Consider the following 27412-nt stretch of genomic DNA (forward strand, 5'->3'; position numbering starts at 1 on the left):
GATGCTCCAGGCAGTTGCACCCAACACAGCTACATGTATTCCCTACAGGGAGCAGATTACACGTAACAGGTTGACTTGCGCAGTTGCAATATGCAGCTCTAGATGCCACTAGGAGTGGCAAAAATGAGTTACAGAACTCAACAGGGTACAAACATCCATAACAGGTGGGTGATCGAGTTTGGTATATTAAAATCTTGTGCCAGGAAATGTAGCTAAGAAAAGATGGACCACATCTGACTTTGACAGATACTTTAAAGCTACAAAGGACAAAAGCAGTATGCAAATGGAAAAAGAGAAATTGTGGATAAGATAGATCAGCTCAACAAAGCAGAATAGAATTTATCCACCTTCAAATATTTTATATGTTATTGGTGCAAATATTTACACATAAAGCTAAGAGATATGAAGTACATAAAAATTTCATGATATTTACTTCACTGACACATTGTTGCACATAAATGTGTAAATTATATATGCAGGCCCCTTTTAGCCATTTATTTAATACAACTTAGTATGTCAAAGGTCACACTTCATGTCACTTAAATCTGATTCCTGATACTCTTTTATGGAGTAGTATGCCTTCTTCTAAAATGTGCTGTAGGGGAAAGAATGGACTGCTTTTGAGAGTCTACTGAAAAATCTGAGGCCTAGATATTTGTGGCCATTGCAAACCCTTGCTAGCCTACTGTAGAGTGCATCAATTGATTATCCAGTCCTTGTGTTATGATCATATAAGGAAATCCTAGATTTAAAATTATTTAAATTGTCTTTAACAATGAGAAAGCATATATATATATATATATATATATATATATATATATATATATATATACACACACAGATGATGTGACTTACCGAACGAAAGTGCTGGCAGGTCGATAGACACACAAAAAAAACACAAACATACAAACAAAATTCAAGCTTTCACAACAAACTGTTGCCTCATCAGGAAAGAGGGAAGGAGAGGGAGAGAAGAAAGGATGTGGGTTTTAAGGGAGAGGGTAAGGAGTCATTCCAATCCTGGGAGCGGAAAGACTTACCCTAGGGGGAAAAAAGGACAGGTATACACTCACACACACACACACACACACACATATACATCCGCACATACAAGTGTATGTGCGGATGGATATGTGTGTGTGTTTACGGGTGCAAACGAAACGAAAGTGCTGGCAGATCGATAGACACACAAACAAACACAAACATACACACGAAATTCAAGCTTTCGCAACAAACTGTTGCCTCATCAGGAAAGAGGCAAGGAGAGGGAAAGACGAAAGGATGTGGGTTTTAAGGGAGAGGGTAAGGAGTCATTCCAATCCTGGCAGTGGAAAGACTTACCTTAGGGGGAAAAGAGGACAGGTATACACTCGCACACACACACATATCCATCCGCACATACACAGACACAAGCAGACATTTGTAAAGGCAAAGAGTTTGGGCAGAGATGTCAGTTGGGCGGAAGTAAAGAGGCAAAGATGTTGTTGAAAGAGAGGTGAGGTATGAGCAGCGGCAAATTGAAATTAGCGGAGATTGAGGCCTGGTGGATAACGAAAAGAGAGGATATACTGAAGGGCAAGTTCCCATCTCCGGAGTTCTGACAGGTTGGTGTTAGTGGGAAGTATCCAGATAACCCGGACGGTGTAGCACTGTGCCAAGATGTGCTGGCCGCGCACCAAGGCATGTTTAGCCACAGGGTGGTCCTCATTACCAACAAACACTGTCTGCCTGTGTCCATTCATGCGAATGGTCAGTTTGTTGCTGATAATTCCCACATAGAAAGCTTCACAGTGTAGGCAGGTCAGTTGGTAAATCACGTGGGTGCTTTCACACGTGGCTCTGCCTTTGATCGTGTACACCTTCCGGGTTACAGGACTGGAGTAGGTGGTGGTGGGAGGGTGCATTGGACAGGTATTACATCGGGGGCAGTTACAAGGGTAGGAGCCAGAGGGTAGGGAAGGTGGTTTGGGGATTTCATAGGGATGAACTAAGAGGTTACGGTAGGTTAGGTGGACGGCGGAAAGACACTCTTGGTGGAGTGGGGAGGATTTCATGAAAGATGGATCTCATTTCGGGGCAGGATTTGAGGAAGTCGTATCCCTGCTGGAGAGCCACATTCAGATTCTGATCCAGTCCTGGAAAGTATCCTGTCACAGGTGCGGCACTTTTGAGGTTCTTCTGTGTGAGGTTCTGGGTTTGAGGAGATGTGGAAGTGGCTCTGGTTATTTGCTTCTGTACCAGGTCGGGAGGGTAGTTGCGGGATGCGAAAGCTATTTTCAGGTTGTTGGTGTAATGGTTCAGGGATTCCGGACTGGAGCAGATTCCTTTGCCATGAAGACCTAGGCTGTAGGGAAGGGACCGTTTGATGTGGAATGGGTGGCAGCTGTCATAATGGAGGTATTGTTGCTTGTTGGTGGGTTTAATGTGGGCGGACGTGTGAAGCTGGTCATTGGACAGGTGAAGGTCAACGTCAAGGCAAGTGGAATGGGATTTTGAGTAGGACCAGGTGAATCTGATGGAACCAAAGGAGTTGAGGTTGGAGAGGAAATTCTGGAGTTCTTCTTCACTGTGAGTCCAGATCATGAAGATGTCATCAATAAATCTGTACCAAACTTTGGGTTGGCAGGCCTGGGTAACCAAGACGGCTTCCTCTAAGCAACCCATGAATGGGTTGGCATACGAGGGGGCCATCCTGGTGCCCATGGCTGTTCCCTTTAATTGTTGGTATGTCTGGCCTTCGAAAGTGAAGAAGTTGTGGGTCAGGATGAAGCTGGCTAAGGTAATGAGGAAAGAGGTTTTTGGTAGGGTGGCAGGTGATCGGCGTGAAAGGAAGTGCTCCATTGCAGCGAGGCCCTGGACGTGTGGAATATTTGTGTATAAGGAAGTGGCATCAATGGTTACAAGGATGGTTTCTGGGGGTAACAGACTGGGTAGGGATTCCAGGCATTCGAGAAAGTGGTTGGTGTCTTTGATGAAGGATGGGAGACTGCATGTGATGGGTTGAAGGTGGGAGCTTGGTAGCCAGCTACAATGGGACGGCTGGGATGATTGGGTTTGTGAATTTTAGGAAGAAGGTAGGAGGTAGGGGTGTGGGGTGTAGGTGGGGTCAGGAGGTTGATGGAGTCAGGTGAAAGGTTTTGTAGGGGGCCTAAGGCTCTGAGGATTCCTTGAAGCTCCACCTGGACATCAGGAATGGGATTACCTTGGCAAACTTTGTATGTAGTGCTATCCAAAAGCTGACGCAGTCCCTCAGCCACATACTCCCGATGATCAAGTACCACGGTTGTGGAACCCTTGTCCGCCGGAAGAATGACGATGGATCGGTCAGCCTTCAGATCACGGATAGCCTGGGCTTCAGCAGTGGTGATGTTGGGAGTAGGATTAAGGTTTTTAAGAAACCTGTCCCATGCACCCTCCCACCACCACCTACTCCAGTCCTGTAACCCGGAAGGTCTACACGATCAAAGGCAGAGCCACGTGTGAAAGCACCCACGTGATTTACCAACTGACCTGCCTACACTGTGAAGCTTTCTATGTGGGAATGACCAGCAACAAACTGTCCGTTCGCATGAATGGACGCAGGCAGACAGTGTTTGTTGGTAATGAGGATCACCCTGTGGCTAAACATGCCTTGGTGCACGGCCAGCACATCTTGGCACAGTGTTACACCATCCGGGTTATCTGGATACTTCCCACTAACACCAACCTGTCAGAACTCCGGAGATGGGAACTTGCCCTTCAGTATATCCTCTCTTCTCGTTATCCGCCACGCCTCAATCTCCGCTAATTTCAATTTGCTGCTGCTCATACCTCACCTGTCTTTCAACAACATCTTTGCCTCTTTACTTCCGCCCAACTGACATCTCTGCCCAAACTCTTTGCCTTTACAAATGTCTGCTTGTGTCTGTGTATGTGCGGATGGATATGTGTGTGTGTGTGCGAGTGTATACCTGTCCTTTTTTCCCCCTAAGGTAAGTCTTTCCACTCCCGGGATTGGAATGACTCCTTACCCTCTCCCTTAAAACCTGCATCCTTTCGTCTTTCCCTCTCCTTGCCTCTTTCCTGATGAGGCAACAGTTTGTTGCGAAAGCTTGAATTTCGTGTGTATGTTTGTGTTTGTTTGTGTGTCTATCAACCTGCCAGCACTTTCATTCGGTAAGTCACATCATCTGTGTTTTTAGATATATTTTTCCCACGTGGAATGTTTCCCTCTATTATATTCAATCATTAATTTGAACCCAACAATTACGTCTGTTATTGTCGCTGTTGCATTTCGAAATCTTTCCTGTCATCTTATTTTCCCTTTTTTTTTTTGCAAGTAGTTTCACTTTGTATTCACCTTCTCCTCTTTACTGAATCTATCATACAATTTTATCCCGCCTATATATTCTCAATAATACGTAACCCACTTCCAAACCATAACCAAATAATTTTTTTTTTTCGCTTTCAACAATACTGCTGCTACAAAATCCACCGTTTCCAGCTCACAAACAGTTCCTTTCAGCTATTAAATAGTCATTTCGGCCAGTTCCAATAACTTTCGTTTTTTTTCCATTTCCGTTTTTCCCACGTCACTGATCTTTTTTAGCCGCTTCCCACAGGTTTTAACGTCATTATTTCTTCGTCAGACTATTGTTAGCCTCATTTTCACAATCTGCCACCACAAAACCATTACATTTACACGCAGTTTTTTTCTAAATTTTCCCGAATTGCTCCACCCTTTAACGTGTTTTGGCGGCAACACAACCACATAACCTTTGTGCACATCATTGTCTACCAACCCAAGTTCACCACAGGATCAACATAGCCCAGCTATAACCAACACATTTTCGCCTTTTTTCACACCAGATCTCCAGTTGCTTTCTAGTTCACCTTATCTCTCGCCATATATTTTTATTTTCATTTTCATTTCAGCCTCTTGTTACACTTTCCACCTTCTAATACCATGTCACCCTCACAACATCCCCACAATGACCCCATTAAGTTTTATTTACATTCCCTCCGCAAACATGCCTTCGCCCTAGCCAGATTACACTCCCATATTTTATATTCCCAGGCTTGTCTGACATTTGGCATTACCCCCAAAGGCCTCACACTTAAAGTTCCCATCCCTGGCTGTAATCCTTCTTTCCATCAGTCCCTATACCAGTTCCAAAATGAACAATCCATTGCCCTCACCCACCTAATCCTTCACCTACACATCAACTCAGCCAATGAACATACCCATCAACTCCTATCCTTAATAAAAGTCCTCAATCTTTCCTCTCCCACATCCACACCGCCTGTTCAGAGCATCCTCCTACAGGCCAATCGCAAATTAGAACAGCATGCCACCCTCCACCTCAAAAAACTATCCAATCTCCTGGTTTCCCACCTCCGCAAAGGCAACTCACTCACCCTTCACAACCTTTCCAGCAAACCTCAACCTCCTCTCATTGCATACAGACCCAGTCTCTCCCATCTACTGAATCTCCCACTTCCAGCTCCACTCCCCCCAACACCTCAAAATTCCAATCAACACAATCTGGAACCACAACACCCTAATTCAGTAGTTAACCTTTCCTCCAAACCTCTCTCCCAATCCGAAACCTCTGTCCTATCCAAAGGCCTCACCTTCAGCCCCACTCCCAGATTCAACCAAACAGCCCTTGTCAAAGATTTACTGTCCTACACCTGTACTCTCTGCTGGAAATATCACTTTGCCACGAAGAAAAACGATCCTAATCCTACTCCTAATGGTCCAACTCCCCAAGACACTATCCAAATTGAACCCTGCCTGGAACAGTTCCGTCCTCCGTCACAGCGGGACCCACCTCCTCTTTCTCAAAACCACCCTCTCAAAACTTTCCAGGAATTTCTGACTTCCAGCCTTGCCTCTCAATCCTTCTTAAAAAACCTTAATCCTACTCCCAATATCACCACTGCTGAAGCCCAGGCTATCCGTGATCTGAAGGCTGACCAATCCATCATCATTCTTCCGGCGGACAAGGGTTCCACAACCGTGGTACTTGATCGTCGGGAGTATGTGGCTGAGGGACTGCGTCAGCTTTCGGATAACACTACATACAAAGTTTGTCAAGGTAATCCCATTTCTGATGTCCAGGCGGAGCTTCAAGGAATCCTCAGAACCTTAGGCCCCCTACAAAACATTTCACCTGACTCCATCAACCTCCTGACCCCACCTACACCCCACACCCCTACCTTCTACCTTCTTCCTAAAATTCACAAACCCAATCATCCCGGCCGTCCCATTGTAGCTGGCTACCAAGCCCCCACAGAACGTATCTCTGCCTACGTAGATCAACACCTTCAACCCATCACATGCAGTCTCCCATCCTTCATCAAAGACACCAACCACTTTCTCGAACGCCTGGAATCCCTACCTAGTCTGTTACCCCCAGAAACCATCCTTGTAACCATTGATGCCACTTCCTTATACACAAATATTCCACACGTCCAGGGCCTCGCTGCGATGGAGCACTTCCTTTCACGTCGATCACCTGCCACCCTACCAAAAACCTCTTTCCTCATTACCTTAGCCAGCTTCATCCTGACCCACAACTTCTTCACTTTCGGAGGCCAGACATACCAACAATTAAAGGGAACAGCCATGGGCACCAGGATGGCCACCTCATACGCCAACCTATTCATGGGTCGCTTAGAGGAAGCCTTCTTGGTTACCCAGGCCTGCCAATCCAAAGTTTGGTACAGATTTATTGATGACATCTTCATGATCTGGACTCACAGTGAAGAAGAACTCCAGAATTTCCTCTCCAACCTCAACTCCTTTGGTTCCATCAGATTCACCTGGTCCTACTCAAAATCCCATGCCACTTGCCTTGACGTTGACCTCCACCTGTCCAATGGCCAGCTTCACACGTCCGTCCACATCAAACCCACCAACAAGCAACAGTACCTCCATTATGACAGCTGCCACCCATTCCACATCAAACGGTCCCTTCCCTACAGCCTAGGTCTTCGTGGCAAAGGAATCTGCTCCAGTCCGGAATCCCTGAACCATTACACCAACAACCTGAAAACAGCTTTCGCATCCCGCAACTACTCTCCCAACCTGGTACAGAAGCAAATAACCAGAGCCACTTCTGCATCTCCTCAAACCCAGAACCTCACACAGAAGAACCCCAAAACTGCCCCACTTGTGACAGGATACTTTCCAGGACTGGATCAGAATCTGAATGTGGCTCTCCAGCAGGGATACAACTTCCTCAAATCCTGCCCTGAAATGAGACCCATCCTTCATGAAATCCTCCCCACTCCACCAAGAGTGTCTTTCCGCCATCCACCTAACCTGCGTAACCTCTTAGTTAATCCCTATGAAATCCCCAAACCACCTTCCCTACCCTCTGGCTCCTACCCTTGTAACTGCCCCTGATGTAAAACCTGTCCCATGCACCCTCCCACCACCACCTACTCCAGTCCTGTAACCCGGAAGGTCTACACGATCAAAGGCACAGCCACGTGTGAAAGCACCCACGTGATTTACCAACTGACCTGCCTACACTGTGAAGCTTTCTATGTGGGAATGACCAGCAACAAACTGTCCGTTCGCATGAATGGACACAGGCAGACAGTGTTTGTTGGTAATGAGGATCACCCTGTGGCTAAACATGCCTTGGTGCACGGCCAGCACATCTTGGCACAGTGTTACACCATCCGGGTTATCTGGATACTTCCCACTAACACCAACCTGTCAGAACTCCGGAGATGGGAACTTGCCCTTCAGTATATCCTCTCTTCCCGTTATCCACCAGGCCTCAATCTCCGCTAATTTCAATTTGCCGCCGCTCATACCTCACCTGTCTTTCAACAACATCTTTGCCTCTTTACTTCCGCCCAACTGACATCTCTGCCCAAACTCTTTGCCTTTACAAATGTCTGCTTGTGTCTGTGTATGTGCGGTTGGATATGTGTGTGTGTGCGAGTGTATACCTGTCCTTTTTTCCCCCTAAGGTAAGTCTTTCCGCTCCCGGGTTTGGAATGACTCCTTACCCTCTCCCTTAAAACCCACATCCTTTCGTCTTTCCCTCTCCTTCCCTCTTTCCTGATGAGGCAACAGTTTGTTGCAAAAGCTTGAATTTCGTGTGTATGTTTGTGTTTGTTTGTGTGTCTATCGACCTGCCAGCACTTTCGTTCGGTAAGTCACATCATCTGTGTTTTTAGATATATTTTTCCCACGTGGAATGTTTCCCTCTATTATATTCAATCATCTTTGTTTATATATATATATATATATATATATATATATATATATATATATATATATATATATAGAGAGAGAGAGAGAGAGAGAGAGAGAGAGAGAGAGTTTTCTGTCAGTCCAGCAGAATGATGGCAGGCATTATCATGCAGTAGCATCACTTCATGCAGTCTTCCTGGTCTTTGTTCTTGGACTCTGTAAGACATCTCAGTTGTTGACAATAAATGTCAGCATTGATGGTTACACCTCAGGGAAGGTGTGTGTGCGGGTGTGTGCCTGTCCTTTTTTCCCCCTAGGGTGGGTCTTTCCGCTCCCGGGATTGGAGTGGCTCCTTGCCCTCTCCCTTGGGGCCACATCCTTTCGTCTTTCCCCTCCTTCCCTCTTTCCTGGTGGGGCGGTGGTTTGTTGCAAGGGCTTGAATTTTGTGTGTGTGTTTGTGTTCGTTTGTGTGTCTGTCGGCCTGCCAGCGCTTTCGTTTGGTGGGTCACATCATCTTTGTTTTTGGCCATATTTTTCCTACGTGGAATGTTTCCCTCTATTATAACCATATATATATATATATATATATATATATATATATATATATATATATATATATATATATATATATATATTAATAGGGAAACATTCCACGTGGGAGAAATATGTCTGGGAGCAAGGATGATGTGACTTGCCGGGCGGGGGTGCTGGCACGTCGATGGGCGCACGGGCGGGCGCGGTCATGCACGCGGAATTCAGGCTTTTGCAGCGGACTATTGCCTCACGTCGGGAGGGAGGGGGGAGAGGGCGGGACGCGGGGATGTGGGTTTTTGGGAGGGGGGTCGTTCCGGTCCCGGGAGCGGAGTGACTTGCCTTGGGGGGGGGGGGAGGGACGGGTGTGCGCTCGCGCACGTGCACACATGTCTGTCCGCACATGTGCGGGCGCAGCCGGACATATTTGAATATGTCTGCTTGTGTCTGTGTATGTGTGGATGGATGTGTGTGTATGTGCGAGTGTGTACCCATCCTTTTTTCCCCCTAAGGTAAGTCTTTCCGCTCCCGGGATTAGAATGACTCCTTACCCTCTCCCTTAAAACCCACATCCTTTCTTCTTTCCCTCTCCTTCCCTCTTTCCTGATGAGGCAACAGTTTGTTGCGAAAGCTTGAATTTTGTGTGTATGTTTGTGTTCGTTTGTGTGTCTGTTGACCTGCCAGCACTTTCATTTGGTAAGTCACATCATCTTTGTTTTTAGATATATTTTTCCTACGTGGAATGCTTCCCTCTATTATAACTATATATATATATATATATATATATATATATATATATATATATATATATATATATATATAAGGCTCACTTGCCATTTTACCATCTTCATCTGTGCGGATGCACAAACAGTGCTCGAACTCTTACAGGAATTGGCAATAAAGCTGTGAGTAATGAGTATGATGGGCAGGGGCACAATGAATATAGTGCAGGACAATAAGTTATAAATGTGGGTCTCAAGGCAGGTGTGCCAGAGATGTCCCTTGAGTCCCGCTACCCTCTGTGTCCTTAGTGGCTCATATGGATAGAGTGAACGCCATTTAAGCAGGAGATCTACATCTACATCTACATTTATACTCTGCAACACCCAACAGTGTGTGGCGGAGGGCACATTACGTGCTACTGCATTACCTCACTTTCCTGTTCCAGTCACGTATGGTTTGCAGGAAGAACGACTGCCGGAAAGCCTCCGTGCGCACTCAAATCTCTCAAATTTTACATTCGTGATCTCCTTGGGAGGTATAAGTAGGGGAAAGCAATATATTCGATACCCCATCCAGAAACGCACCCTCTTGAAACCTGGACAGCAAGCTACACTGCGATGCAGAGTGCCTCTCTTGCAGAGTCTGCCACTTGAGTTTGCTAAACATCTCCGTAATGCTATCACGGTTACCAAATAACCCTGTGATGAAATACGCCACTCTTCTTTGGATCTTCTCTATCTCCTCTGTCAACCCGACCTGATACAGATCCCACACTGATGAGCAATAGTCAGGTATAGGTCAAACGAGTGTTTTGTAAGCCATCTCCTTTGTTGATGGACTACATTTTCTAAGGACTCTCTCAGTGAATCTCAACCTGGCACCTGCCTTACCAACAATTAATTTTATATGATCATTCCACTTCAACTCATTCTGTATGCATAGTTCCAGATACTTTACAAAGTAACTGCTACCAGTGTTTGTTCCACTATCATATAATCATACAATAAAGGATCCTTCTTTCTATGTATTCGCAAAACATTACATTTGCGACTCCTTGCACCAAGTGCCTATCCACTGCAGATCTTCCTGCATTTCACTGCAATTTTCTAATGCTACAACTTCTCTGTATACTACAGCATCATCCACGAAAAGCCGCATGGAACTTCCGACACTATCTACTAAGTCATTTATATATATTGTGAAAATCAATGGTCCCATAACACTCCCCTGTGGCACGCCAGAGGTTACTTTAACGTCTGTGGACGTCACTCCATTGAGGACAACATGCTGTGTTACGTTTGCTAGAAACTCTTCAATCCAGCCACATAGCTGGTCTGATATTCTGTAGGCTCTTACCTTGTTTATCAGGCAACAGTGCGGAACTGTATTGAACGCCTTCCGGAAGTCAAGGAAAATAGTATCTACTTGGGAGCCTGTATCTAATATTTTCTGGGTCTCATGAACAAGTAAAGTGAGTTGGGTCTCACATGATCACTGTTTCTGGAATCCATGTTGATTCCTACAGAGTAGATTCTGGATTTCCAGAAATGACTTGATACGCAAGCCAAAAACATGTTCTAAAATTCTACAACAGATCGATGTCAGAGATATAGGCCTATAGTTTTGCACATCTGCTCTATGACCCTTTTGAAAACTGGAACTACCTGTGCTCTTTTCCAATCATTTGGAACCTTCCGTTCCTCTAGAGACTTGTGGTACACGGCTGTTAGAAGGGGGGCAAGTTCTTTCACGTGATCTGTGTAGAATCGAATTGGTATCCCATTAGGTCCAGTGGACTTTCCTTTGTTGAGTGATTTCAGTTGCTTTTCTATTCCTTGGGCACTTTTTTCGATGTCAGCCATTTTTTTGTTTGTGCGAGGATTTAGAGAAGGAACTGCAGTGTGGTCTTCCTCTGTGAAACAGCTTTGGAAAAAGGTGTTTAGTATTTCATCTTTACACGTGTCATCCTCTGTTTCAATGCCATTATCATCCCAGAGTGTCTGGATATGCTGTTTCAATCCACTTACTGATTTAACGTAAGACCAGAACTCCTAGGATTTTCTGTCAAGTCGGTACATAGAATTTTACTTTCAAATTCACTGAATGCTTCACGCATAGCCCTCTTTACGCTAACTTTGACATCATTTAGCTTCTGTTTGACTGAGAGGTTTTGGCTGTGTTTAAATTTGCAGTGAAGCTCTCTTTGCTTTCACAGTAGTTTCCTAACTTTGTTGTTGAACCACAGTGGGTTTTTCCCATCCCTCACAATTTTAATCAGCACATACCCGTCTAAAATGCATTTTACGATTGTGTTGAACTTTTTCCATATAAACACTCAACATTGTCAGTGTCAGAACAGAAATTTTCACTTTGGTCTGTTAGGTAGTCTGAAATTTGCCTCCTATTACTCTTGCTAAACTGATAAACCTTCCTCCCTTTTTTTTATATTCCTATTAATTTCCATATTCAGGGATGCTGCAACGGTCTTATGATCACTGAGTCCCTGTTCTGCGCTTACAGAGTTGAAAAGTTTGGGTCTGTTTGTTATCAGTAGATCCAAGATGTTATCTCCATGAGTTTGTTCTTTCTTTAATTGCTAAAGGTAATTTTCGGATAGTGCACTCAGTATAATGTCACTCGATGCTCTGTCCCTACCACCCGTCCTAAACATCTGAGTGTTCCAGTCTATATCTGGTATATTGAAATCTCAACCTAAGAATATAACATGCTAAGGAAATTTATGTGAAATGTATTCCAGATTTTCTCTCAGTTGTTCTGCCACTAATGCTGCTGAGTCGGGAGGTTGGTAAAAGGAGCCAATTATTAACCTAGCTAGGATGTTGAGTATAACCTCCACCCATAATAATTCACAGGAACTATCCACTTCTATTTCACTACAGGATAAACTACTACTAACAGCGACAAATGTGCCATCACCGGTGCCTTTGTAAAAATTTCGGCAGAGTTTATCTCTGGCTTCTGCCAGCTTTCTGTACCTATAATGATTTCAGCTTCAGTGCTTTCTATCAGTGCTTGAAGTTCCGGTACTTTACCAACACAGCCTTGACAGTTTACAATTACAATACCGATTGCTGCTTTGTCCCCGCATGTCCTGACTTTGCCCCGCACCCTTTGAGGGTTCGAGTCCCGGTTGGCGCACGCGTTTTCAACTGTCCTCATTGACTTATATCCATACCTGTAAGCAGCTAAGGGTATGCATTTCATTGTACTTTCACTCTTAAAAATTATCTGATTATCTAGATGCAAAGATTGTAAATTCCTTTTGGCTAAATGGCAAGCTGAAGTGTTCTTTGTATGGCTGCATGACATGTAACTGTATGGTTAAATGACAAAGGCATCCCCTTGTGTAAAATATTCCAGAGGTAAAATAGCCCCTATTTGGATCTCCAGGTGGGGACTACTCAGGAGAATGTCATTCTCAAGATAAACAAAACTGGTGTTCTGCAAATTGGGGCATGGAATGTCAGATCTCTTCATTGAGCAGCTAGGTTCGAAAATTTAGAAAGTGAAATGGATAGGATAAAATTAGTTATAGTGGGAATTACTGAAGTTCAGTGGCAGGAGAAGCAGGACTTCTGGTCAGGGTTATAAATACAAAATCAAATAGGGGCAGTGCAGGAGTAGGGTTTATAATTAATAACAAAATATGAATGCAATCAAGCTACTGTGAACAACATAGTGAATGCATTATTGTAGCAAAGATAAAGACAAAGCCCACACCCACAACAGTAGTACAAGTTTATATGCCAATTATCTGTGCATATGATGAAGAGATCAAAAAAAGGTATGATGAGATAAAAGAAATTATTCACATAGTTAAGGGAAATGAAAATTTAATAGTCATGGGGGACTGAAATTCAATAGTAGGAAAAGGAATAGAAGGAAAAGTAGTAGATGAATCTGGATTGGGGGGAAAGGAATGAAAGAGGAAGCTGCGTGGTAGAATTTTGCGCAAAGCATAATTTAATTATCACTAACACTTGGTTTAAGAATTGTGAAAGAAGATTGTGTACATGGAAGAGACTTGGAGACATTGGAGGGTTTCTTATTGATTGTATAATGGTAAGACAGAGATTTTGGAACCAGATTTTAAATTATGAGACATTTCCAGTGGCAGATGTAGATTCTGACCACAATTTATTGGTTACAAAATGTATATTACAACTGGAGAAATTGCAAAAATGTAAGAAATTAGCAAGATGGGACCTGGATAAACTGAAAGAACCAGAGGTTGTTGAGAGTTTCAGAGGGAGCATTAGGGAACAATTGACAAGAACATGGTGAAGTAATGCAGTAGAAGGAGTATAAGCAGCTCTGAGAGATGAAATAGTGAAGGTATCAGAGGATCTAATAGGTAAACAGACAAGGTCTAGCAGAAATCCTTGGATAACACAAAAATACAGAATTTTATTGATGAGAGGACAAAATATAAAAATGCTGTAAATGAAGCAGGCAAAAGGGAATACAAATTCTAAGAAATAAGATTGACAGGATGTGTTTTTTAAACCTCTGTCCGAAGTTACAGTATATAGAGGGCAAATTCGGACAGTTACTGCCTTTTTTTAATTCTACATGCTTTTTATTTGATTTTGGTGACATATGACACATTTTAAGGGAGCCCTTTGTTACAAATAAGTAATATGGGAATGATATAATGAATTTTGTATATTACAGATAAGTTTTTATTTTCCAAGAATTTAAATAAACAGTATCTTTGTTCACTTCTGCACAAGCTCATTTAATATTTTCACTCAAGTGAATGGAAATATCTTCTGACTGTCGTTTGAAGAATAAATGCACCCATTCTTCTCCTGGCATGATATTATGAAATTTCTTCTCTTTTAGGCTAGATTGATCAAGGTAGCCTTTAACTAAATATCTAACATCCAATTTAGTGAAGGAAAATCCCCAATGTGCAGTCCTCAAGATACCTTGCTTCAACATTTCTTCTCCTTCTTGTTCTTCTTCTTCTTCTTTTTTTAGCACTGGCTGTCCTCCCATTTTTCCAGATGTGCTTCCTGCACTTTATTTTGTAGGGTTGATTTAGGTATACCATACAAGTCACATGGTTTTGTGTATGATAATTTACCACTCTGAATATCACGAACAGCTTTATCTAAAAGTTCCGGGTCATAATTACACCATACTGTAGCACCTCTCCTGCTCTTATACATTCTTGGCATTGTCCAAAATCACCCCATACATACACAGTTTTACGAAAACCATCATTATTTTAAAACCTTGCACGAGAAACTCAGAAAACTTGTACATAAATTGTCTCAATGCTGTTAGCTACTGAGTGCATCAACAATTATGGTTACAATAACTTCCTGCTCGGTGCAACAATAGAAAGTTTCCACTTTACGATAATGCATGGATTTTTAACACTGAGACTGTTCATCAATTATTCAACTAGGGAAACAACTGACGCAAAATAAAAGTTGTGGAAAGCGATAAATGCAATCTTGCTAACTGGTGTAGATATGTTAAAATAAGTAGCTCTTTGTTTCCATACAGTAGCAATGAGCAAATAAGCCATGCTGTCCAAATTCGCCACGGTATCCAAAATCACCCTGTTTGAGAGTACACGAGATTCTGTTAGAACTACTGATAGCCTTGGGAGACAAAACTTTTCCACCTGGTAAGCAAGATATATGAGACAGGCGAAATGCCCTCAGACTTCAACAAGAATATTCATATTCCAGAAAAGCATGTGCTGACAGGTGTGAATATTACTGAACTATCTGTTTAATATATCATGGATGCAAAACACTAACACAGATTCTTTACAGAAGAATGGGAAACTTATAGAAACTGACCTCAAAGAAGATCAGTTTGGATTCTGGAGCAGTGTATAAATATGCAAGATAATACCAACCTTACTATTTCTCTTAGAAGATATGTACAGGAAAGGCAAACCTATGTTTATAGCATTTGTAGACTTAGGGAAAGCTTTTGACAATGTTGACTGGAATACTCTCTTTGAAATTCTGAGGGTAGCAGAGGAAAAATACAGGGAATGAAAGGCTAATTTACAACATGTACAGAAACCAGATGGTGCTTATAGGAGTCGAGGGCATAAAAGGGAAGCAGTGGTTGAGGAGGGAATGAGACCGGTCTGTAGCTAATCCATTATGTTATTCAATCTACACATTGAGCAAGCAGTAAACAAAAGAAAAATTTGGTGCAAGAATTAAAGTCCAGGGAGCAGAAACAAAAACTTTTAAGGTTTGCTGATGACATTGTAATTCTTTCAGAGGGAGCAAAGAAATTGGAAGAGTAGCTGCACAAAATGGACAGTGTCTTGAAAGAAGGATATAAGATGAATATCAAAAAACGCAAAATGAGGATAATGGAGTGTAGCTGAATTAAACCAGATGATGCTGAGTGAATTAGATTAGGAAACAAGACACTTAAAGTAGTAAATGAGTTTTGCTATTTGGGCAGCAAAATAATCAATGATGGCCAACATAGAGAGAATATAAAATGTAGAGTGGCAACTGCAGAAAAAGCGTTTCTGAACAAAAGAAATTTGGTAACACTCAGTAAAAATTTAAGCACAAGGGAGTCTTTTCTGAAAGTACTTGTACAGAACGTAGCCTGTATGGAGGTTTATTTATTTATTTATATATTTATTTCATGATCCATAGATCCTGGAAGCAAGTGAATTGCAAGGATATGGAATGTGTCAAATTTTACATAGTTCAAGTATAACTTGTATAAATACTTACAATAAAGATACAATCTAAATAAAATCAATAGACAACAGCACAATCAATAAACAGAAAATTGTTTTTCACATATTAAGAATAAGTAATATATATAAGATATGGCATGTGTCTGATCGTACCCACCTGAAACATATCTTACATAAATGCAACAAAAAGATACAATGTAAATAAGATACCAACTAAACAACAGCACATTCAACTAACAGAAAGTTTTTGTTTCACATGTTAAGGATGAGTAATATATACAGGAATCAAGATAAGTTCACTATTCCAAGGGAAATACAGAAATAACAATAAACAGTTTTCATATGCCTATTCAAAACAAAATTCATTACACTATTTATGCAATACTTGCAAGTTTAGTGATTATGTACATTTTCTTTCACATATTCATCAATTGTATAAAAAGATTTCTCTATCAGGTACTCCTTGAGAGTTTGTTTGAATGCTGGAAATCTATTGTTAGGGCATTTGATGTGTGGTGGGAGAGCATTAAACAGCTTAATTCTGGAGTAGTAAGCTCCTTTTTGAACCATAGCGAGACTTTTCAATTCAATGTGCAGACTGTTTTTGGTCCTTGTGCTATAGTCATGAAATTGGCTGTTATCTTTGTAGAAAGAATGGTTATTACAGACAAAGATCAACAAAGAAAAGATATACTGTGAGGCGGTGGTAAGGATCCCCATCTTTTGAAACAAGCACCTACAAGAGTGTCTGTGATGGACACCACTCATTATTCTGATAGCTTTTTCTTTTTCTTTTTTTTTTTTTTTTTTTTTTTTGTAGTGAAAATTTTCTTTGCGAGAGGTTGGTTCCCCCAGAATATAATAGCATATGACATTAATGAATGAAAATAACTGAAGTAAGAAGCCTTAATGGTATCTAGGTCAGCTACTGAAGCAGTAACCCGTAGTGCAAATATTGCTGAGCTAAGTGTTTTGTAAAGATGAAGAATGAGTGTCGACCAATTACATTTGCTGTCTATATAAGCACTCAGGAATTTTGTAACCTCAACTTTTTGTATTGCTTGATCTCTACACTTAATATTAATTTCTTCCAGATTTCTTTGTGGAGTATGGAATCTCATGTAAAGGGTTTTATCTGTATTGAGTGAGCGACAATTTGAAGAAAGCCAGTTTACTATATCATTGAAAACTTTGATGGAGTTTGTTCAAGATTGCTGTCTGTAAAATCATCAATTAGAATTCTAGTGTTATCTGCAAAAAGAGTAAATTTACTCTTTGTATCAGAACAAAATGGGAGATCATTAATGAAGATGAGAAACAGCAGTGGACCCAAAACAGAGCCTTGTGGCACACCACAACTTACTGTGCCCCACTCAGATGAGGCAGGCTCTCCGGATGTGCCATTCAGCATTACAGTCTGCTTTTGGTCCTTTAGGTATGACTGGAGCCATGAACCAATGGTAACACCCAAACGATAATATTCTGCTTTTTTCAAAAGAGTTAGATGGTTTACACAATCAAAGGCTTTAGAGAGGGCACAAAAAGTACCTACTGGAGACATCTTTTTGTTCATGGCTTCCAGAACTTGATTGTTGAAAGAGAATATTACTTGTTCTGTACAAAGACCTGCACGAAAACCAAACTGACTTTTGTTTAGGATATTGTGGAAACTGAGATGAAACATGGATGATGAACAGTTCAGGTGAGAAGAGAATAGAAGCTTTCAAAACGTGTTACAGAAGAATGCTGAAGACCATGTAACTGTACAGAATTGGGAAGAAAAGAAATTTCCGGAACAATCTGACTAGAAGAATAAATCAGTTGATAGGACACATTCTGAGACATCATGGGATCACCAATTTAGTACTGGTGGGAAAGGGTGAGGGGTAAGGGGGGGGGGGGGGGTAAAAGCATTAGAGGGAGAGCAACTTGACTTGTTCCCTACACCTCAAGTTTCTCCTTCTTGATGTGATCTATGGAACATGATGAATATGTGAATGAAGTAAGGTATCTCAAATACATTCTATATCAGTCATATTACAGAGAAATGTTAAGATCGGATGGGTTTAACCGATAACTACCAAGTAAATGTGTAAAAAATGGCATTTAACATACATTTTTATTTACAGAAATGCTCCATAGATATGCTGATGGGGAGACAGTAGATAACGATGATTTCAAGGTTTGTAGTCACATATTTTGTCACTTATTGGGTGCTGTACTCATATGCATGATCGCAAAATTCATGTCCAATAAATAAGTGATACTGCTTATGAACTGATTTCAGTACACAAAACAGAATGCACCTAACAAACTTTCATTTTCCTTTTCTTTCAGTGTTACTTGAAATGTATTATGGTTGAGTTTAATTCTGTAAGTATCTCAAGTCTTACAAAACAATGCTGTAAAATACCAAACACTTTTAACAGTCATGCAGTATAATAAATAAACATTTCCTGTTTAAGCTCTCAGAGGATGGAGTTTTTGTTTTGGAAGAAGAATTAGAAAATATTCCTCCAGAAATAAAAGAAGAAGGCCATAGGGTTGTACACAGCTGCAAACACATAAGTAAGTAATGCTGATGTAAAGTCTGACATGAAGTTTACTAAAATAATGATATTCATTCCATGAATTGCAAATCTAAACAACCTACAAGAATTTAATCATAGTAATTAGGAAATTTATGTTACAGATCATGATGAAGCTTGTCAGACAGCTTACCAGATACATCAGTGCTATAAACAGAGTGACCCTGAGGTGAGTGGGCTATATTATTTTGTTCTTAATATTGTTGTGGTCTTCAGTCTAAAGACTGGTCTGATACAGCTTCCCATGCTAATCTATCCTGTCCAAGCTTTTCCATCTCTGCATATCCGTTGCAATCTATACCCATGAGAACCTTCTTCCTGAACCCCACCTCGTTCTCTCTCTACAATTTTTACCTCTTTCACTTCTCTCTAGAAACATATTGATTATTCCTTGATGTGTCCTACCAGCTGACCACTTATTTCAGTCAGGCAGTTTGATAAATTTCTCTTCTCATCAGTTCAGTTCAGTATCTCTTCACCAGTCTTCCATTCTACACATCTAATCTTTAGCATTCTTCTCTGTACCACATTTTAAAAGTTTATATTCTCTTCATTTCTGTACTCCCATTTCTGTACTCCTTAGTGCCCATGCATTTTCATTTCTTAGTGCCCATGCATTTTCACTTGCATATAGCACTACACTCCATACAAATACATTCATAAAAGAGTTTCCAACACTTATATTTATGTTACATGTTAAAATATATCTCTTTTTCATATATTTTTTTGGCTACCACAAATATGTATCTTAAATCCTCTCTGCATCAATGATCATCAGTTATTATGCAGCCCAAATAAAACAACTCAGCCACTACTTTTGGAGTCCCTTTCCTAAAGTGATTCTCTCAGCATTAGCTGATTTAATATGATTACACGTGTCAGTACCTGCCTTCTTTAAAAAAGGGATTATAAACTGCATTCTTCTTCAAGCCTGAGGGTATTTTTTCTGTTTCATATATCTTGCATAATATCTTGATTTCCTCAAGGATCTCATTGTTTATGAGGAAATGTTGGCAACCCCAGGTGCTTTGTTTCAACTTAGGTTATTCAGTGCCCTATCAAATTTTTCTCACAGTATCATATCTCCCATCACATTCTCACCTACTTCCTCTTACTCTTCAATAGCATTGTCTTCAATTTTTTTTCCTTTGTATAGCCCTTCTATACATTCTTTCCATTTTTCAGCTTTTTCTTTCTTGCTTAGTATTCACTTACCATTTGAGTCCTTCATGTTCATACAGTTTCTGTAGTATTCTTTACGTGGCATCTCTCTTTCCTGTAATCAGCACACTTTTACAGCTTTACATTTCTCCTCAAACCATTCCAGTTTAGACATTTTGCATTGCCTATCTATCTCATTTTCTAGACAGCAGTACACTCTTTGGCTCGCTTCATTTGCTGGACTTTTATATTTCAACCTCTTCTCAAGAAAATTCAATATCTTGTGTATTACTCATGGATTTCAGCTACATCCCAAAGGGATCTTTCCATCTTTTATTGTATTCATTTCTCCCGTTTCAGTCAATGACTACTTAATGTTCTCCTTGATATTCTCAAAAATCATTGGTTCTTTCAGTCTATCCAGGTCCTATGTCCTTGTTACTGGTTTCCTAAAAAACTATAGAAATTTTCAATGCAGTAAAAAAATCAGCCTGTTAGAGTTGGGATCTTACAGTCACCTGGAATTATGTATTTAAGTCTATTCTAGGAATTCCAGATTTGTTTATACTTGTAGATGGAAAGATCAAGGATAAGTAGGGTAATGCCCCATCAACAATGAGGTCATTAGAGACGGAGCACAAGCTCGGCATTGAGGAAATTATATCAACTGCGTCATTTTTGAATAGGCTAACCCAACATTTCAATTAAGGAATGTACGAAACCATGAGACCTCTAAACGTGGATGGCAGACCTCAAAAATTATGAGTCCACTGCATATTTTCAGATACAAGATGGTACATAGGTTATTTTGCCTCATGGCAGTGAGAGTTTGAATGATTTTTTAGAACATCTGAATACAACACACCCAAATATTTGTTTCACAATGGAAAAGGATGGTTGCCTGCCCTTCCTTGATTTGTTGCTCAGGAGGATGGTTAATGGCAAATTGGGATATGCTTCCTATAGGAAGCCTTCTCACACTGATTTGCACCTGCAGCCCGATAGTTGTCACCATCTGTCTCAGCATGATTGGGTACTTTGTACCCTAGTTCACAAGACCCACATTATCCCAGTCCCTGAGAGTCTGTCTGTTGAGTTAGCCCATCCTGAGGTCACCTTTCACCAGAAAGGTTACAGCGAAAGACAGACCATCCACATACTGATGATAATACTGAGGTGGCACCAAAGCCTTTATGCCTCACATAGGGAGCATTTCCAACAGGATTGGTATTATTTTGTGGAAATTTGGTGTCAAATCTGTTTTTCAACCAGCACTAAGATTAAGATCCTTTTAGGTTTCATAGAGGATGATTCTCATTTGTGTGGGTGTCTACAATATTCCTAGCAGCTGTGGCATGTTATATATTAGTCATACTATCAGGGCTCTGGAGGACAGGTGTACTGAGCATAAAAACCACATATGCTTACAACTGCTGAGCGAATTTGGTACTGCAGGACGTCATCTTGTCACCTGTCATCCTATGGAATGTAACAACATGGAAGCTCTGTCACGCACTTCCAGTTACTGGGATAGTATTATTAAGGAGGCAGTTAAAATTAAATTTGCAAGTAACCTTATAAATATAGATGCAGGTTTTTGCTTGAATTATGCATGGAATCCTGCTCTTTCCCTTGTTAAAAAAGCAGAGGGCCAGAGCTAATGCTACGTAACTAGCTGGTTATTAATTTTCTTTCAAACTAGGGACTGTTAAGCATCCATGTTCAACAGTTTTGTCTGCTATACTAAATGTTTAAAGTACCTGAGATTTTACCAATTTACTTTGCTTACCTGTACCTCCTCTTATCTTTACACCCACAATGGGCATTTCCAAAAAATTCTTACTATACTTAATCTTGTCTCTAAGTGGTTCAGATATTCCACAAATTGGCCTACCTGTATCAATCAAACAGTTCCCATCCCCCTGATCAGTCTTAATCTTAATGTAAGGACACCCAGAATCTGAATCATCATCCCCGTTATTAGATGCTTCATGTAAAATATCACTTTCAATTTCATCTGATGCTACATCCACACTGTCTTTACAGGGTATTATCAACTTTACTGGTATCTTAGCAGTACTTTGGTTACTAATGTTGTCAGTAAAAGTTTGAACACAATGAATGGATTCCATAGCACAATTATCATCACTTATTACAGAAGGAACACAAAATATATTACTGTCAAAATTACACTTCTTCTCTCACTTCATTCCACCAATCTGGAAACAAATTTTGACTAACCACAGCTAACTTATTCCAGGATGCACATTTATCTACAGTATCATCAATCTGGCCCCAAACACACTTCAGAAAGTTTTCACCTTCATTCTCTAGGCTTACCACTAACTCACCTTTACTGTTTGATTCATTACTCTGTATGACATTAATGAAAAACTGCTTTGACTGGACTGGTATGCCATGACTCTCACTTAGATCATCAGATACATTACTTATCTTTATTCTCAAAATTATTCACAAACAACTCTGAAACTTCATTACACTTGAACTCCACAAATACCTGATACTATCAACATCATCATCATCATTATAATATCATCCCAAAATAACTTCATTAACAACATCGCTAACAACACAAGTCTCATCTCCATCAACACCTACATTCACTTGGAATAAGCTAGCAGTCTCAGACTTACCAACCTCAGCTATTTCACAGCTCTCTTTCACAACTATATCAAAAATATCACCTACTTCAGATCCAATACAGTCGTCACCTTATTTACATACATCAATAACGCTGTTTTCCGACCAAGAGAAGAAATCATCAAAATTCTCACTACTCTCACATTCTCATTTGTGATTAGTGCCTACATCACCATAATTAAACATAGTATCCCAAAACGTTTGATCAAAACATAAATGAGAAATCTGATATTCCTTCTGTTCAACTTCAGGTACCTGTGTCATATCATTAACACTTATTATTGTCTAATTGCAAGTGTAAATTGGGTCCTGTGCTTGTAGTGTCTTCTCACCCCAAAACTGTGGACCTTCATTGAGGCAGACCCCCATTATTTCTATTCTGCTGATGTTCAGAATTTCTCTCTCTATCAAAATTTTGATCCTGATAGAAGTTACCACTATCTCTGTTTCTGTTGTTATTGGTTCAAATGGCTCTAAGCACTATGGGACTTAAAATGTGAGGTCATCAGTCTCCTGATTTAGAACTACTTAAACCCAACTAACCTAGGGACATCACACACATTCATGCCCGAGGCAGGATTCGAACCTGTGACCATGGCAGCAGCGTGGTTCCGGACTGAAGTGCCTAGAACTGCTCAGCCACAATGGCCAGCTCTATAGTTATTCCCTTTACAATTTCTACCATTCTGATTGTTAAGATAAATACTTCTTTGTACTGCCCTGTTGGTAATCTCCTTTTAAGTGCATCAATCAATGTCATTTCATCAAATGGTTTGTCAAGGTGTGTTGATTTCTTAAGTCGATTCTAACAAAACTCTTTCAGAGTACTGTTCCTATTACTATAATTAGGACCATTCAAAAATTCACTTTTAATTCTGCTCTCTTCAGCTTCCAACCAAAATTTATTTAAAAAACTTTTTTTCGAAATTTTGATATGTTTCGCACTGATTTAAATTTAAATTTATCAGAGGTAGAGCTTCACCTTCAAGACATCTTTTAGCAAATTTAAATTTTTGATTGTCACTCATGCCTGACACAAAACTATTTCTACAGTGGTACAGAAAATCTATTGGATGTAAATTGTCTGAGAGAAGATTTTTGATAGGAATGATTGACGATGCAGTACCATTGTCTGAATACAGATTTTTGTGAATGTATTTTTCCTGAACTGGTGGAAGTTTTTGATCAAAAACATTTACATTAGTTTGCACATTGTTTTCAACATTTAAAATTTTTTGATCTAAACTGTTGATGTTGATCTGCCACGGACTTCTGATCAACTCTGACATCTTTAATATTCTTGGACTGTCTTGCTGATTCGACAATGAACTCATTTTCCAAAACAATAAATTTATTTTCTAAGATGTCAACTTTTTCATTCACACTTTTTCACCTCTCTGACAACCCATTTTTTAGTTCTAAAACTTGATTACTAAGTTGGTCTATTTGTTATTGTACCCTATCCATTTTACTATTGTTTTCAGTTTTTAGGTCATTTAATTGTCCTTGTAGCGAAGTAAATTTGCTATATTATCTGTTCTTATTTCAGTTAACTGAACATTAACTCCACTAAATCTGCTATTATTATCTGTCTTTGTTTCCTCTAGTTTTGCCAAAATTAACTGCTAAATATCAGTTTTTACTATTTCTTTACTGACTAAATTTTCACTCGGCTCAAACATGTCCTGAATGGATCCCACACCTTTCACTTCTACATCACTAATACCCTCATCTATATATTAATTTTGTTAACAATCATACAAATCCACAAACAAATTAATTTCGGAAATACTTTGTACTTATCTTTCCTTTTTGATGTCTCTCGTCATAGTTATAAAGTCATCTTTCATTTGATCTGGTCCGTCATTGTTGGTAGTACATCGTCACTGGTGATACGACTTTGTTGACAGCTCTCAGTCTTCTTTCTTCGAGTGCTCAGAAATCTATTCATACATAAACTGCAAATTACACAAATCACTCTGTCTTCTTCTGCAACAGACAAAACTTCATTATCAGTCAACTAATCCCAGATGCCACTATCACTTGTAATCTACCCCTCCCTCGTATCATTTGTTGATTGTCACTGACTTCAAAATTAGCTCTTTTAACAAGCTTCAGGAGAAGAAAGATTTACAATAAACTTTTCACTTATCCTCTTTTCTAGTAGTTAGCTCCAGTTCTTAATGTCTAGGGGCTGATTCTTGAAGCTGAAATTTTTGACATTGTAGGTTCTCATCGTTCCAATCGATGTAAATAATGCTGAAGTATTGCCTGAGCAATAATGTCTGTTTCTGTAATTTTTATTCTTTCACATTTTTCCATATCACAATCTCTTTACAATTTCCACTTCAAGAAAATTGAAAATTACATTGTTACTGCCAAAAATAAAAACATGTCTGATCACAACAGAAGCGTACTACTCCACTCTATGCTTAAATCAAAATTCCAAAGATTTTACAAATTTTCTTGACGTATAACAGTCTATTAATTTCTGTAGTATTATTTTATAAAGGAATCCAGAAGTAAACATAATAAATATCATCAGATTATGCAATTAATAACAGGAATTTTAAGAATCCAAGATATTTTGCAATTTCAATTTTTTTTTTAAAGTAATTTTAACTTATCAATTGTAACAACAAAAATAAAGTAATTTCTTTTTATGGATTATAGCATAAATATACCACATCATGAACAAAATCATATGAAATTCTTTTACAAAAATGGCTGAGGTAATACCAACCTGTCTAAAAGTTGTAATTATTTTTGGTATCAACTATTGTTGAAGAAAAGTAATTCTAGTGGAGGGTGTCCCTTTACACAGCCTTAAAGCTCTAATTTACCACAGGCTTCACCAGAATTGCCCCCCCCCCCCCACCTCCTCAATGCAGCAGGGCCTATGATCTCTCTGGGCATATAAACTGATTATATTACAAATACCAAGTTAAACTTTGTTTTACAGGTTGCATTACAACATCACTTTTCACAGAGTGACACAAAGTCTCAACTCCCCATAAGTTAAGAATGCCCATAGAGAAGCTTGCATCAAGCTGAGACCTTGATTCAATCTCTGTGAATTTTACTTGGATTACAGGACAAGCACTCCACTGTTGGTACACAGTTTGAGTTCCAATTTGAAATAGAGCTTTAACAGAGAGTTATTGACAAATATTCAGTCTCAGCATTACATTATCAATTACATTTATGATTAATTCCACCTGTATTATGAATAGAAATATCTGCAGACTCTCGTTTAGAGGTTTTAGTTCATTTTAATAACTAGATCTCATCCTTGTTATAAATAGACTACTGTTAGGAAAATTCTGTAAGTTACTTTCAGTATTTTAATAACTTTTGCAGCTGTACAGTCTGGTAGTTCGTGCATTTGATGCAACCATTGATGCCTGACAGGAAGTTGTTTCTGTCAGACAGTTTACAGTGAAAGGTAAGAGAAGTGGAAAATATTTTTTCTGAGATAAATTACAGCCACTTGCATTGTTTGATTGCATCTTGTATTTGTTACAGGACTGTCAAATTAGTCTGAGCTGTGAAGTGTTATATGGGTGCTTTCCTAGATGGATTTAAGTGGACTGTGTTGCACTGTACACCGAAAATTAATATCTGTACACCACAATAATATGACCAAGTAAACAATGGCATCACGAAGTACAATTCAAAATATGCTTGTATAAATGTTAGTAGAGTCAGCTAGTGATTTTTTTGCACAGAGGAATAACAGTATTAGGAGTGGTCAGAAATGAAGCAGCTCTTACTTGTACATATTACCAATATATGTGAAACATGGAAATACAGTTTCTTTCTCGCGAGAGATCGGACCAGGCATGTAACAATAATTGTGTAGTAAACTTTTATTACCTCCATGAAATGCATATGCAGTTGATGTTGGTTTCTCAGTGCAATTCTGAACATATTCTGTTTTTATATATCCTTGAGTTTTCTTGAGAATTCTTGGATAGACACTTAAGCATGTCAAAAATGGTTTGATTCCTGTATTATATCCCATAAAAACACTATCATGTTTCAGTTCCAGTACTCAGCTGCTGTTTACATGTGCAGTGTACATTCCATGTAGACATGTATGCTGGAAGATTTATTTTGCTGTGAACATTGATTCCAGAAAAATTTTTAAGAAGTGTTTTCACTATCACAGATGTTAATGAATGTCTGTCATTTATGCAATATCTGCACTCTGGTTGCAACCAGCATACATGTATGCTGGTTATGACTTTAAGCAACAATTACCTGCTTTTGCAGAATAATTATTTGTTGCTCTTTAACATCTGTGATGCCTTTTTTGTTTTTTTCATTTCTGAGGCTAAAGTTATAGTTTCTTTCAATTTATAATATTGCAATATCAACTGTACTACATTGCCCTATATCAAACACTTTTATTACAAAAGTTGAAATGGTAACACATTAGATGCCAGTATTGATAAACTAATACTTACTGTTGCTATTTTATCACAAATTTATATAGATTATACAAATACTAAGTTTTAAGTGACACTCCAAGATTTTTATTTGCACCATACAAACGTATTTTTTTTTCTTCTGATTTTGACTGTATATTACATCCTTTTAGTGGTGAACTCTATTCACAGTGTCACTGCATATTGAAATTTGGGAGTTATTTGTTTGTCCAGTGTGGAGGACAATACAGTTTTACAGAATGAGACAAGGAGTGCATCAGCATTCTATAAGTGGATTTAAATCTTCAGTTCTGGTGTGAGAAGGTTCAACATGAAAAGCAAACCAAGTAACCACAACAAAATGATTGAAATAGATAGTAATGTAGTGTCTTGGTACAGGAAT

At 39.6% G+C, this 27412-nt stretch overlaps 1 protein-coding gene across 1 annotated transcript in view; it reads left to right on the forward strand.

The window, feature by feature from the left end:
- Positions 1 to 26465, forward strand: part of LOC124595247 (general odorant-binding protein 83a-like) — a 42070-nt gene extending 15605 nt beyond the window's left edge. The window contains exons 3-8 of the mRNA XM_047133908.1: positions 18299 to 18351; positions 18507 to 18542; positions 18635 to 18737; positions 18862 to 18926; positions 25940 to 26024; positions 26105 to 26465. Of these exons, the coding sequence (XP_046989864.1) occupies positions 18299 to 18351; positions 18507 to 18542; positions 18635 to 18737; positions 18862 to 18926; positions 25940 to 25987 (305 nt within the window). The 3' untranslated portion in view covers positions 25988 to 26024; positions 26105 to 26465. The remainder of the gene's footprint in view (positions 1 to 18298; positions 18352 to 18506; positions 18543 to 18634; positions 18738 to 18861; positions 18927 to 25939; positions 26025 to 26104) is intronic.
- Positions 26466 to 27412: the final 947 nt, after the last annotated feature.

Source organism: Schistocerca americana, chromosome 2, assembly GCF_021461395.2.
Source record: "Schistocerca americana isolate TAMUIC-IGC-003095 chromosome 2, iqSchAmer2.1, whole genome shotgun sequence".
NCBI lineage: Eukaryota > Metazoa > Arthropoda > Insecta > Orthoptera > Acrididae > Schistocerca > Schistocerca americana.